This window comes from Tamandua tetradactyla, chromosome 23 (assembly GCF_023851605.1).
Source record: "Tamandua tetradactyla isolate mTamTet1 chromosome 23, mTamTet1.pri, whole genome shotgun sequence".
Lineage (NCBI taxonomy): Eukaryota > Metazoa > Chordata > Mammalia > Pilosa > Myrmecophagidae > Tamandua > Tamandua tetradactyla.
In genome coordinates, this window is record NC_135349.1 from 6520489 (window position 1) to 6532956 (window position 12468).

A 12468-nucleotide genomic window follows, 5' to 3' on the forward strand; every position below is an offset into this window, starting at 1 on the left:
TGGACAAAATCCAGCATTTGTTCCTGATAAAAACATTTCAAAAGTTAGGCATCGAAGGAAACTTTCTCAATATCATAAAGTGCATATATGAAAACCCATAGCAAGCATCATACTTAATGGTGAGAAATTGAAAGCAAGCCCCTTGAGATGGCGGACAAGACAAGGATGCCCACTTCACCATTGTTATTTAGCATTGTATTAGAAGAACTAACTGGAAATTAAACAGGAGAAAGAAATAAAACGCATCCAAATAGTAAGGGAAGGAGCAAAACTTTCATTATTTGCAGATGACATGATCCTATACCTAGGAAATCCTGAGAAATCTACAGCAAAACTACCTGAGCTAATAAAATTCAGCAAAGTGGCAGGATATAAAGATTAATGTATAAAAATCAGTAATGTTTCTATACACAAGCAATGACCTATCTGCGATGACAACTAATGAAAAAGTTCCATTCAGAATAGTGACCAGAAGAATTAGGTATCTAGGAATAAGCCTAACCAGGGATGCTAAGGACTTCTACACAGAAAATTACAAAAAAAAATTGCTAAACAAAATAAAAAATGACCTAAATAGATGGAAAGATATCCCATGCTCATGAATAGGAAGGTTGACTATCGTCAAGATGTCAATCCTACCCAAACTGATCCACAGATTCAATGCAATAACAATAAAAATCCCAACAACTTACTTTGAAGAGTTGGAAAAACTAGTTATCAAATTTACATGGAAGGGTAACAGATCTTGTATAGCTAAAGATATCCTAAAACAGAAGAGTGAACTGGGAGCTCTATCACTTCCTGACTTTAAAGCTTACTAAAAAGCCCCAGTGGTCAAAACAGCATGGTACTGGCACAAAGACAAAAGGAGTGATCAGTGGAATAGAATCAAGAGTGCAGAGACTGACCACCAAATTTATGGACATTTGGTCTTCGATAAGGGCCCCAAATCCACTGAACTGGGACAGAATAGTCTGTTCAATAAATGGGCATGGGAGAACTGAATTTCAACAGTCAAAAGGATGAAAGAGGACCCCTACCTTACACCTTATACAAAAATTAATTCAAAATGGATCAAAGACCTAAATGTAAGAGCCAGTACCACAAAACTTCTTGAAACAAATGTAGGGAAATATCTTCCAAATCTAGTAATAGGAGGAGCTTCTTAAACTTTATACCTAAAGTACAAACTGAAAGAAAAAATAAACAAATGGGAACTTCTTACAATCAAGAGCTTCTATGCCTCAAAGGACTTTGTTAAAAAGGTGAAGAGGTAGTCAATGGGAGAAAATATTTGGAAACCACATATTGGATAAAAGTTTGATATCCCATGTACATAAAGCAACTATACAGCTCACCAACAAAAGAACAATCCAATTATAAGATGGATAGAGAAAATGAATATGCACTTTTCTGAAGAGCAAATACAGATGGCTAAAAAGCACATGAAGAGCTGCTCATCTTCACCAGCTATAAGAGAAATGCAAATTAAGACGATAATGAGATATCACATCACACCTATAAGAATGACTCCTATTAAACAAACAGGAAACTATAAATGTTGGAAGGGATGTGGGGAAATTGAACACTTATTCACCACTGGTGGGAATGTAAAATGGTTCAGCCACCGTGGAAACCAGTTTGGCGATTCCTCAGAAAACTAAATACCGAGTTGCCCTATGACCCAGCAATACCAATACTCGGTATATACCCAGAAGAGTTGAGGACAGTGACATGAACAGACATCTGCACACTGATGTTCCTAGCAGCACTATTCACAATTGCCAAGAGATGGAAGCAATCCAGACACCCATCAACAGATGAGTGGATAAACAAAATGTGGTATTTACATACAATTGAATATTATGTAGCATTTAGACAAAATGATGTCCCGAAACATATGACAATATGGATGAACCTTGAGGACATAAGATTGAGTGAAATAAGTCAGACACAAAAAGACAGATACTGTATGATTCCTTTATTATGACTCTGATAAAGCCGCCAGTGTTTTTGGAGCAGCTAGAAGGAAAAATTTGAGTTGAGGGCATGGTAGCCCATGACAAACTCTGGGAACTGTTGTAGCTGCTTGTTGAAGTATGCTTTGAAAATTATTGCTTTTTTCCCTTTCTTTTCTTTGTGTGTGTATATATATGTGTGTGTGTTAAATTTTACAACAAAAAAAGGTTAAAAAAAACTATAGGTAGTTATAGTAATATTAGATAAAATAAATTCCTGGGGGAAAAAAAAAGCCCTTGACTCACGCATGTTCCATACTGCTAAAAATTCAAGAAATCTTAAGTTGTGTGTATTTGTTTCTTGGTTGTTTCTAACTTGTTCATTTTTGCCTATCGAACCAGATTTACTGAGATGCAGGTCATCCACTGTTTTTTGAGAACACCGGTCCAGAACCAACCAGAAAAATGCTACTCATCTGCAAAGCATTTATGCCCATTTAGTTGTATGCAGCAATTTCACTTCTGAAGTGAAAATCATTTTGACCCATTATTAGAAAAAATAATCTAGCTTTCTGGGGACAAATCTACTGGATTAGCAGTTGACTTTACAGTCATGATTGGTCAAGGAGTTTAGCAAATATTTTTCCAGGCAAAAATCCTCATAGTGTCCTTATAAAAGGAGAGTTTCATAAAAAAATCTTCAGCCCACAGAAAAAATTCTCCATAAAACTCTCATAATGAAAAACATGAGTTTGGTTTATTCCTTTTTTCCCTTCTTCATCCATAACCCATTTTGAAACAAGAAAATTTCATTCTATTTTAAATACTAGACGAAAGTTTTACATTTGCCTATGGGTTCTGTAACTTTTCCTTGTCGTTTAAGTACCGGCAATTATATCGGGTTCAAGGTCCAACAGGTGTTATAGTTATGAGGAGGTCCCAATGAAGTAGTCAGAGAATGAAAGCAGGCATTCCTAGTCCTGGCAATTAGGAAGCTATCAGATGTTATAACAATGTCTAGTTCACATTGGCCTCTGTCTGGCAGGGGATTTGAGGACCCTACTGTAGAACTCAAGCAACTTTTAGACCCTGGCTTTCAACAGTGGGAGTACCACCTAGGATTGAAGTAAAATCACCTCAAGAAATTCCAACTCTGATAAAAAAATGCAAGTATTCATTTTTGTTTGGTTGATATAGGCATGTGCTGGTTTGAATCTGTTGTATATCTTAGAAAACCCAGGTCCTTTAATCTTCCTTCAGTATTATTGGGTGGTATATTTTTTATTGTTTCCATGGAGATATGACCCACCCAACTGTGGCTGGTAACTTCTGATTAGATGGTTTCCATGGAGATGTGTCTCCACCCATTCAAGGTTGGGTTGCTTACTGGAGCCTTTTAAGAGGGAACCATTCTGGAAAAAGCTTTAGAGCCAACAAATGGACAGAGCCCTAGGGAAGCCACTGAAGGTTCCTGGAGAGAAAGCTAGCAGAAGTTGCTATGTGCCTTTCCAGCTGAGAGAAACCCTGAATATCATCAGCCTTCTTGAACCATGGTATCTTTCAGTGGATGCCTTAATTTGGATATCTTCATTGCCTTAAAACTATAAACTTGCAACTTATCAAATTTCTGTTTTTTAAAAGCTGTTCCAGTTCTGGTATATCATATTCCAGCAGCTTACTAACCAATACACTGGGTTTAAAAGAGCTGTCACCAGATAAACAGTAGACTAATTGGTTAAGTGTTCTTGCCTGGCTATTTTTAAAAGGTGTGTCGTGGAATAAAAAGCAAGCAAGGAATTTACAGGAAAGAACGTTTCATGCTCTGAGTTGCATTTGTTTCCAAAGCCCCAAAGTGCTTAGCAGTTAACTGGAACTTTATCAGATCAAAGCACAATGACTTCATACAGTAAATGACTTTCTGGTTTAGTCTACTAGTTCTTTTCAAATGCTACTCTTTCAATAGTGTCTGCAATATTCTAGCGAACCTCCCTTAATGAAATCCTGAGCTTCTGCTCTGCATTAAAATCGCAGTACTAATGTATGAGGAATCATCATTGTGATTTTGTTCAGCGTACTTCATATTCTTCATCACTTTGGCTTTAAATCTTTACTTCTGAGTTTCTGTAGCCACAACGGTAGTGGTCTATTAAAGCAGGTTTCATGCATTTATCTGATAGACATATGAAGATGCCCAGGTTTGCTGCCTGCTCCTGGATTCCTCTCCCCCAGACAGGTACTTCCCTCCTTCTAACTCCCCAGTATGGGTCTGCACTTAGGGTGGCTGGTGGTCAGCCTTGTCATCCTGAGACCTATTCTGACCCCATTCCCCTTCTGGGTGTGATTCTAGGCAAGGTTTTCTAATTCTGGAACTTTCTCCCCTATACCTTTTGACAGGTTATTACTGCTTTGCTAGCTGAAAGAGATCAGCTGCTTGCAACATTGGGAATAAGACTTTTAAGAGATAAGAACTATAATTTGGGTATTTAGCTGAATTATTTTCTGTTGCATTTGTAGTTTTAAGTTAAGAAATATTAAAAGTATACTACTATATATAAAAATTAAGAGAAAAACAGATTTAAAATTAAGGTTCATCTTTTAAAAATTAATTTGCAGAACAGGGCAGTGCAATGGCGGCTCAGCAGGCAGAATTCTCGCCTGCCATGCCAGAGACCTGGGTTTGATTCCTGGTGCCTGCCCATGCAAAAAAAAAAAAAAAAAATTAATTAGCTGAACAGAGGTAGAAAATAGCCAAATTTTAGCTTAGTTTTAAAATTTTTTACCTACTGAAATTGAATACATACATTAATTTTTGCATGTTTAAGTTTAAACATCATAAAAGTAATCCTTTCACACAAAATTGTAAACACCCTAGAAGGTAGAGTGTAAGTGAGAAGTACGTCTCCTTTTACCTGCCCCAGAGTTAACTACTATAGCCCTCGCCCTAACCCTTTGATGTTTTAAGAGAAAGAGTTGCTATTGTTGAGGGACTTTTTAGCCTCCAAAGAACCATACAAAGAAAAATAATTTAAGCAGCAAACACCAGGGCATCCTCACCCACTTGCTGTTCTCCCTAACACACCTGAGACACTAGGAAGCTATAACCCATCAGTTAGGTCCCAGAGCAGTCCCCAGTATTCTTTGCTCCCTGGATTGGAACACACTCTAGTAATATTTTTCATTTATTTTTGAAAGAGAGAAACCAGTAATATTTTAATCTCATTTACACATGCTTCACCTTTACCCACAAGATTTGAGGCAGCTGTTACAATAGGAACACAAATGATGATAAAACAGAAAGAATCAAGGTCAAGAAAACAGAGAAATCAAGGCTGAGGGAAAGAACAAAAGTGTGCAGTTCTGAAGGGCACAGAGCAGAAAATCAGTCTGGTCAAAGTTAACGGGGGAAATTATATCTAAGAGAGACAGACAGGAAATGTTGGGTGTCCTCCTGGTCAATGTCTACAAGCTACTGTATGTTATATATGCATTGGCAGCAATCTAATGTTTAACAGCAGAGAAGGGATCCATAAACTATAATCAAGGACAGAGTACTACCGAGTCACTGAAATGAGGTGGGGCAGACTGATGATTGACATGAAAAGATGTTCTGAGAAAATATTGGAAAGAAGGACAATAAGTGTTCATAGTGTTATCTCTGGGTTGTGGGATTCACGTGACTTACTTCCAATGTAAATTTTCATAGAATATTTGGAAACTTTTTGGGATCAGAAAAAAATATATTAAAAAATACCTACAAGGTTAAAACCAACTAACCACACACAAGCAAAGAAATAAATAAAATATGAATGGTCGTGGGAGATGCTGAGAAGTATAATTTGGAAGACTTGTTCTTGGGTGCTTAAAATTTAATTGAGGACAGACCGAAATTAAGATATTCCCTAAGTACTAAAATCTTGAAAACTCGTGATTAAAATGTAACTCAGTGATCTTGTTGGTTTGTACAGGTTAGCACAATGCCCCAATACATCCCAGAGCAATTTGGGCACAGAATAAAAACGTATTTGCAAAACGTTTAAGAGATAAGAACTATAATTTAGGAATAAGTCTTAATCCCAATGTTGCAATTGAGGAGAAAGGAAAAAATATTCAACTTCCCCATCTGGGGAATTCCTGATATTCTCAGAAGCAGTGGGGACAACAATTCAATAGGCTGAGCCCTCATCCCTGGGGCTCATCCCTATGAAACATTCCTGTAAAAGAGAAGCTAAGCCTACTGATAATTATGCCTATTAGTCACCCCCAGAGTACCTCTTTTGTTGTTCAGACATGGCTTCTTTCTCTCTAAGGCAACTTAGCAGGTGAACTCACTGCCATACCCGCTATGTGGGACATGGCTCCCAGGAATCTAAATCTCCCTTGCATCTTGGGGCAGAATTCCCAGGGATGAGCCAGGACCTGGCATCATGGGGTTGAGATAGCCTTCTTCACCAAAAGGGAGAAGAGAGAAATGAAACAAAATAAAGGGTCAGTGGCTGAGAGATTCCAAACAGAGTCGAGAGGTTATCCTGGAGGTTATTCTTACACATTATATAGATATCCCTATTTAGTTTATTGTGTACTGGAGTGGCTAGAGGGTAGTACCTGAAACTGTTGAACTACATTGTATAACTATGTAGCATTTACAATGTGATTGTGAAAATCTTGTGTCTGATGCTCCCTTTATGCAGGGCTTGGACAGATGAGTAAAAAACAAAAACATAAGAACAAAAGTTAAAATATAATAGGGGTGGGGGACAGTGGGTTAAACAATATTGAGTAGATTACAATACTATCAGTGAGAGGGAGGGGAAGGGGTATGGGATGTATGGATTTTTTTCTTTTGAATTTTTCTTTTTCTGGAGTGATGCTAATGTTCTAAAAATGATCACGACGATGAATACACAACTATGTGATGACATTGTGTGCCACTGATTGTATACTTTGGATGGACTGTGTGTGTGAAGATATTTCAATAAAAATATTTTTAAAAATGTAACTCACTGAAATTATTCTCAAAAACTAGTCTTTTGTTCCTTTAACCATAAAGACTATAGATTTTCAAGAAAAGTTAAATAAAAAGGGAAGGGTCCTTTTGTTAATATTCAATTAAACAAGAAAATTCAATAACTAAAATTAATCAGAATATTACACCCTGCCAAGCCTGCCAGTTTTTTTAAAGGGTTCATCTATGCCCCCAATACACAATAAAACCTTCTGATGTTTTTAGTTATGATAGTTTCAGAGTCTAATAAACTTAAGTTTATGTTTTACTCCAGGGAATACCATAATCGTGTAGCTGCTCTCAAGCTCCTGTCCCCCTAGTTCTGCCTTCTGACAGTAAGTGTCCTGGATGGAGATCTAAAGACATGGTAGGCAGTGCTCCTGCTGCAGTAGCAGATGTCCCACAGAGATAGCATATCACCTGCAGGCCTGGGGTAAACAGTTTTGTTTTTAATGGAAAATTTTTATTTGCACACCAGAGTGGCTAAAATGAAGAGACAGAAAATACTGGTAAAGATGTGGAACTGGAACTCTCTCATACATCATTGCTGGTGAATTGGTACAACCACTTGAGAAAATTTCTTGGCAGTTTCTACTAAAGCCAAATATTCAAACACCTTACAATCCAGCAAATCCAATCCTATGAGGGCCTATGCCTATCAAATGTATTCACAGAACACTATTCATGAGAAAAATAGATAAATTATGATACATTCATACCATCGTAATCTACACAGCAATAAGAATGAGTTAACTATAATTACTCCAGTCACTTGGATGAATCTGGCAAATGCACTGAGTGAAGGAAGGTGGATCCATAAAAGTAACTATTGTATGATTCCATTTATATAAAGTACAAATGAAATGAAACTAATTGATGTTGTCAGAAGTCAGAGAAGTGGTTACCCCTGGCAGGGGGTATGTGGTGACTGCAGGAGGCATGAGGAAAATTTCCAAGGGCAGAGGGGCTTGACATGGTCTGTTCTCTTTACCCGAGCACTAGGTGCACAGGTAATTTCAGTTTGTGATGATTTAGTGAGGTGTATACTTAAGCACACTTTTCTGTATGAATACTTTAGTTCAATAAAAAGTTTTAAAACAAAATAAAAGAAAAATGCATTCACACGTTTCAACAGATAACTTATACTAACACTCGACTCTGCAGCTTTTATAATGTTTACTTTTTGACTGCAAAATAAATTGCTGTGTAGAATAATGAAAACATAAATCCTATTTCTTGCAATTCCACACACATTAGGTTTCACTTGCAGGTCTGCCTGTGGTTCATTACATCAGAAAAACATCTGTGGACATAAGGCTGGAATTAAGGCCCAACACTGAAATAATATCACAAATGTAAAGCTTAAAGCCACTCGAAACTTGTGGATGGTGTCTTCTGTCCAAGTGGTCCCAGCTTCCCTGATTTCATAATAAAGGATGCTGCTCTGCCTGCACAGCAACAATGTTATTTGAGTTCTAAAATCGCTTTCCAATCAGGAAAAAAATATTTATAACAGAAAAAATAAAACTACTGTTTGGTTTTGTATTTTCATTTTACCAGACAAGAAGGTAAAATACTGGGCTGGTCAACTGAACATTTGATACTTGGAAACCCTTTCTGCTGCTATCTGGCACCTGTTTCTTACTGTCTCCCTTTTTAGTCATTATGAAGCCAAGAACAAGTTGTCTGGGCTTAAGTAAATCCCATTTTATCATCAGCATATCTGAAGAAAGTAGTTCCATGAGAAAAGATTAAGATATCAAATAGTGTATAAGGCTAGAACAATAAACATACCCAATAGAGGGTTCTCACAAGAAGAGGCAATTTAAAGCTTTGAAAGCTAAGACCTGTACATTGTAGTTCACACTGGAAACAAATCAGGGAGGGACTTTAACTTACATATGCCCAATTAAACCCAAGTTGAAAAAATTAAAAATTATTAAAAAACAAACCAAACCAAACCTAGCACACATACATACGTAGGTTGCTTGCTTTATCCAATAAAACAACAAACTGAATTTCATTTTCTTATTTTAAAAAATCCATTTGAAACATAGCTGTGATGATGCATTCACAGAATGCAGATTGAGAGAAAATTCTGGTGACATCTTAGATCACCAAACTATGAAAATGTACTTGATTTGTCCATTTTTAAAAAAGAGGGGCATAAACTGGTGTGGTAAATGGCATGTGGTGCTGCTCACTCAGTCTTTGAGCCTGTTTCTCCATTTAAAAATAGTAAACAGACAAATCCATATTCAATTCATATGTATACACAGAATGAGACAAAATGTTCTATGTAAAGCATAAAAGTCGGAAGGGGGAGCCTGGTAGATGAACATTAATAAAAAGTCATTCATTCAACAAATATGTACATCTACTATGTTCCAGGCACTGTTCTAAGTACTTGGAATACAACAAAACAACGGTCCTTGCCCTTGTGGAGCTCACATTCTAATGGGGAGTGGGAAGACAAACAATAAATAAATCTATTTTATCGAATAGTCAAAGGTAATGCCTGTTATGGAGGAAAAAGGGGTGAAGTAGCACAAGGGGATGTTTGAGGAGATGTAGAGGTATTCGCACTTTTAAAAAGTTGTTTGAGTAGGCCTCCCTGAGAAGGTGACATTTAAATGAAGATTTTCCCTTGCTCTCTTCTCAGTGTCACTTCCTCCTTCACTGTTGCCTTAGTAAGATTTACAAGTAAGGTATGACATCAGTGGATGCCACACCCATGTCTCTTCAACTTCTCAACTTCCTAAGACGTTAGCAGGTCTAACTTCTAGGAAGGTTGTAGCTACTGCCAATTAAAGTTGTTTTTTCTTTTTAAACTTCATTTCTTCCTAACCACCGAAGCATGTACTCACCACAAAATCATGCAAAATCACAAGCAAGCTTTTGAGGGCAAATTATGGGCATACTATAGACTCAAGTATGGGGAGGGGGAAAGATCTTTGGCTGAACAGTAACAACACTTAAGATTTGGGGGGTTATTATTAGGTCACTTGTTTGTGACCTAGTAAAGTACAAATTCTCCTGGGAGTTAGCATGAATCTCCAATAATCATTTGTCTAAGTATATATTTTAGAAAACTCAGCAAATGTGTAAATACATATTTAAGGATTTTGATATTTTATAATTTCCTCTCTTCTTTAAAGAATTTATTCTTCTATTTCAACGTTGGAGAAATCTGAGTGTTTAAAAAAAAAAAATCTAAAAGCCATACCAGCAAGCCATAAAATCTCATTTGCCGGTGGCTTTTGTAAATGCACCTGAAGGTTTGTGTTTCTATTAGTAAAATATTGTAGACTGCTAGGTAACATAAAGGAAATCTCTTTTCAAAAGAACTATATTCATCAACACTACCAGTAGATTTTTACCATATTAAGCTTAACAGTAAACATAAATGTTTTATTTATACCCCTTGAAGCAGCCCACACCATCTGTCCCACCAATTTACAAAGTAACAGTCTCAAAATCAATATAAGCTTTTAACATTAAAATTTCTGGAATTTTAAAAACGTGTCCTCTATTAAGGAAACTGGGAAATAAAATTTTTAGTCACAGGGGTTGAGCCCAAAAGTGCTATGTCAACCCTTCCAGCCTTACCTCCTAGATCCACCTCTACAGTATAATTTACATGTTCCAGTATAAACTTTTTGTATTCAGATAAAGAGAATCTTTTAGACTTCAAAGGATTATGAAGTATTTTCATGCTTCTTTTATTCCTATCCAATAAAAGTCAAACTTCTGTGATTTCAGGAATTCCCTCAGGCCTTGCAAGCCCAGAAACTAAATTTTAGGGCTTAAAAAAAGATCTGTAAATATGACTAAACTGTGGGCCTTAAAAAAGGGCTCCAAATGAATTTAGAGAACTTCGAAGTCTCGGGGGGTTCAATGAGTCTTAGCTGAATTAAAACAAAAGTTGTTTTGTATTCGATTTACAGCAGATGATTAAACACATATCTTATTTCAACTGGAATTCATTCATAAGTACTTACACTTACTAAATTGACCACTAACCTAAATCTACGTGTGTTTCTGGAAATATTCTCTCACAAGAAATACCAGTTAATAGACCATCAACGCATTCCTAAAGGTTGGGTCCATTTCATTAAAACCTCGTGTGCTCCACGACTCCAATAACTTCGCAAAATAATCGATGTAGAAAGGCCGAGTCCAGTTTACAGCTGTGTGAGAAAAAGGGGAAGAGGGAGCCTGAAGCCCCCTGCAGAGCCGCAGTGGACGCCGGGGTGCAGGCTCGGGCCGAGAGCCCCGCTCACCTGGCGGCGCCTAATTACAGGGAGCTGCCCCCCTGCATTCCTGCACGCATTATTTGCTCCCAAGAAACTCGAGCCTGTCTCTTTGGTCTCCGGGAGCTTCGAGTGCACAGCAGCCGCCCCAATTCCAGGGAGAAGTTGGGGTGCAGGAGGTCGCTTCCGGGGACGGGGCAGACTTCAGGGGGGACACGCAGACCACTCCTTTCACCTACTCCCACTCCGTTTGGTTGTGAAATGCGTGGTCTGGTGGGCGCCGGGGGCGGGGAGGTGCGGGAGGGGGAGGTGCGGGGGAGGGACGAGCCCTCCCGCCCAACGTCCCCTGCTTGCCCTCAGGGTAATGAGGATTCCCCAAGTTTCCGCCGCGGGCATCGCAAGCCACCGGCGGGGCCTTACGCGCCCCGGCCCTCGGACCCTGAGTCCCCTGAGCCCCAGGCCCTCGGACCCCGAGTCCCTCGAGCCCCCGGTCCTCGAACCCGGAGCCCTCAGAGCCCTCGGACCCCGAGTTCTCAGAGTCCCCAGCCCTGGGACCCCGAGTTCTCAGAGCCCCCGGCGCTCGGACCCCGAGTTCTCAGAGCCCCCGGCGTTCGGACCCCGAGTTCTCAGAGGCCCCGGCCCTGGCACCCCGAGTTCTCAGAGCCCACGGCGCTCGGACCCCGAGTTCTCAGAGCCCCCGGCCCTGGGACCCCGAGTTCTCAGAGCCCCCGGCCCTCGGACCCCGAGTTCTTAGAGTCCCCGGCCCTGGGACCCCGAGTTCTCAGAGCCCACGGCGCTCGGACCCCGAGTTCTCAGAGCCCCCGGCCCTGGGACCCCGAGTTCTCAGAGCCCCCCGGCCCTCGGACCCCGAGCCTCCCGCACTCCCCGCCGGCTCACCCGGTAGGTGTTCTCAGTCAGCCGGTTCACCTCCTCCGGCCCCCGCGACATGGCTGCGGCCGCCGGGTCGGCAAGCACCGGACGCCGCGGCGGGGCCTCGTGGCCGCCCGACTCGGGACGGCGGGCGCGCTGAGGCGCGGCTGAGGGGCCCCGGAGAGCCGGTCCCCGCCACAGCAGTCGGCCCGGGAGGGCCCGCGCGCGCCTCCGCCGGACTTGGAAGTGTCAAAACTCGGGGACCGGCCGCCGCCACCGCCGCGAACTGCGGAGAAGTGAGGGATCGCGGCCGGACGCTGCCCCCAGCGGCCCCACCTGAGGCGGGCGGGGCCGGGCGGCCCCACCTGAGGGGAGCGGGCGGGGC

General features: G+C 40.5%; 1 protein-coding gene across 2 annotated transcripts in view; it reads right to left on the reverse strand.

The window, feature by feature from the left end:
* The window catches only part of BAIAP2L1 (BAR/IMD domain containing adaptor protein 2 like 1), a 110373-nt gene extending 98143 nt beyond the window's left edge, over positions 1–12230 (reverse strand). For both annotated transcript variants that reach the window (XR_013167797.1, XM_077140602.1), the window contains exon 1: positions 12111–12230. Coding sequence is in view for 1 of the 2 variants with exons in the window: in XM_077140602.1 (XP_076996717.1) it covers positions 12111–12161 (51 nt within the window). In the remaining variant the exon portion in view is untranslated. The remainder of the gene's footprint in view (positions 1–12110) is intronic.
* Positions 12231–12468: the final 238 nt, after the last annotated feature.